The sequence below is a fragment of the Thamnophis elegans genome, chromosome 2 (genome assembly GCF_009769535.1).
Source record: "Thamnophis elegans isolate rThaEle1 chromosome 2, rThaEle1.pri, whole genome shotgun sequence".
Lineage (NCBI taxonomy): Eukaryota > Metazoa > Chordata > Lepidosauria > Squamata > Colubridae > Thamnophis > Thamnophis elegans.
In genome coordinates this window covers 146,956,160-146,958,430 of record NC_045542.1, presented here as the reverse complement: position 1 = coordinate 146,958,430, position 2,271 = coordinate 146,956,160, and the positions used below count along the sequence as shown (strand labels likewise).

The 2,271-nt window shown below is 43.5% G+C and overlaps 1 protein-coding gene across 1 annotated transcript; it reads left to right on the top strand.

Moving 5' to 3' along the window:
- The first annotated feature begins 972 nt into the window (after positions 1-972).
- Positions 973-1,911, top strand: LOC116502918 (olfactory receptor 2G3-like). Its single transcript, XM_032208937.1, has one exon. It carries the CDS (start codon positions 973-975, stop codon positions 1,909-1,911), a length of 939 nt encoding a protein of 312 aa, XP_032064828.1.
- Positions 1,912-2,271: the final 360 nt, after the last annotated feature.

The following is a 2,271-nucleotide window of genomic DNA, read 5'->3' as shown; positions in this document are numbered from 1 at the left end:
CATTGGACCCTACCCATTCTGGAACTGGAAAAAAGATTCTGGCAGGCTCCTGGCATTATTTGATGTTCATTGACTTTTCATTGTGTCATGCTGCCCAATTTTCTGTAGCCAGATTAAGGTTTTCTGCCTGCAATATTCAGTTTGCACAGAGTAGGATTCTGTTTTACATTCACAAATATAATATGCGTTTTGGGATTAATGGAGGTATAAGTGTTGCTGAGGGTCTTTGAAAATGGCTACCTAACTGGACAAGGATTAGGGGGGCAGGTTTTGTATCATTAGAAAAGAAAGGCAATGTACATACAGGAAATGCCTGATATGAAAAGGGAAATCTTAGCACTTCCCTAACTACATCCTTTGGTGGGCAGGATGGCTCTGTGGTTAGAGACACTGAGATTGTCAGCTGGAAAGCTGACAGTCGAGGTCTGAGACCAAGCACTGTGTAATGGGTTGAACTCCCATCCTTGTCCCAGCTCCTGCTCACTTAGCAGTTCAAAAGAATGCAAATGTAAGTAGATGAGCAGGTTCCACTTCGGTGGGAAGGTGACAGCATTCTGTGCAGAGCTGGTATTCTGCCGGTTTGCCCCAGTTCAGGCAAACTGTTAGTGGCAGCTGAGGGAGGCTCTGCCCACCTGCCCAGATGTCACCATGGGCACTCTGTGCATGCACAGAAGGTTCTGCACATGCACAGAAGTGCTGTGCACGAGCAAACCAAGTGCGCACATGTGTGCTCCCAGTTCCGAACTGGCAGCAAAAGTAAGAAAAAACCATTACTGATTATAATATCCTTTGTGGGATTAATGGAGGTATAAGTGTTGCTAAGGATCTTTGACAGTGGCTACCTAACTGGCACCTGTATTCAAACAGCACTTCAAGTATGGGAATCAGTTGATCATGATGGATTCAGTCAGTTGTTTGAACCGAATTCCTTCTGTGTGTCATTACTTGTTCTAGTGTGCAGAGACAGTGAACATGGAAACCTCATGGGAAAATAGTAACCAAAGCTATGAAGGAGAATTCATCTTGCTGGGAGTGGGAGACAGGCCACGCTTGGAGATGTTGCTGTTTGTCTTAATCCTGGCATTCTACTTGATGAGCCTCTTCGGCAACACAACCATCATTGTGGTGTCGAGACTAGATCCAGGGCTCCATACCCCCATGTATTTCTTCCTCAGCAATCTTTCCTTCCTTGACATCTGCTTCACCACCAGCATTGGGCCACAAATGCTGGTCAATTTCTGGAGAGCAAGAAAGACCATCCCTTATGGTGCCTGTGTGGCTGAGTTGTACATTGGTGTTGCTCTGGGCTCCGTGGAGTGTATTTTGTTGTCTGTCATGGCCTATGATCGCTATGCCGCTATCTGTCATCCACTGCACTACACTACCACTATGAGCCACTCTCGGTGTATAACCATGGCTGCTGTCTCCTGGATCAGTGGCTTCAGCCATTCACTAATTCATACAGTGATGAGTCTTAGGCTTCCACTGTGTGGGCAAAATCGAGTGGATCATTTTTATTGTGAGCTTCCTGCCTTTCTTAAATTGGCTTGTGTTGACACTTTGCTTAATGAGGCTTTGGTGCTTTCTGGCAGTGTGGTGTTGCTTATAGTACCAGTTAGTCTCATCACGGTCTCTTATGGCTATATAGCAACTGCAGTGCTGAGAATCCGCTCAGCTGAGGGCAGGAAGAGGGCCTTCAACACCTGTTCCTCCCATTTGATAGTGGTCTGGTTCTTCTTCGGCACAGCCATCTTCAGTTTAATGAAGCCTCGCGCTACTTCCTCCAGTGTTGAAGTCAAGCTGATTTCCTTTTTCTATGTCTTTGTCACCACCATGCTTAACCCATTGATCTACAGTCTAAGGAACAAAGAGGTGCATAAAGCTCTCCAAAAACTAATAAAGAAGAAATAAACACACAATTCAAAGGTGGATTTGAACATTCAACAGAAATACTCTTTATCTGTTATTCTTCCAGCAGTTTTGAGAGCACCTCTCTTTCTCTTTATTCCTAATAAAATTGTATCATATCTAGATACCACAGCAGTACACAAGACTGTAAATTAAAGAGTATATAAGTCCCCAAACCGACAGTAAGAACTTACTTTCTGAAATCTACTTAGCTTATTGTGGACAACACACTTCCATCTTTTATCAACTAAGTCTCTTGATATCTCACACATTTGGATCCGATGTAATTTCTAGATTTTTATAAAATGATCCATGATAGGATGCATATTTTTGTGCTTAGCAACCAAACATCTATAAGATATT

Bases quoted from the DNA above. Each gene is read 5' to 3' on its own strand.
- LOC116502918 (XM_032208937.1), top strand. From the start codon at position 973: ATGGAAACCTCATGGGAAAATAGTAACCAAAGCTATGAAGGAGAATTC.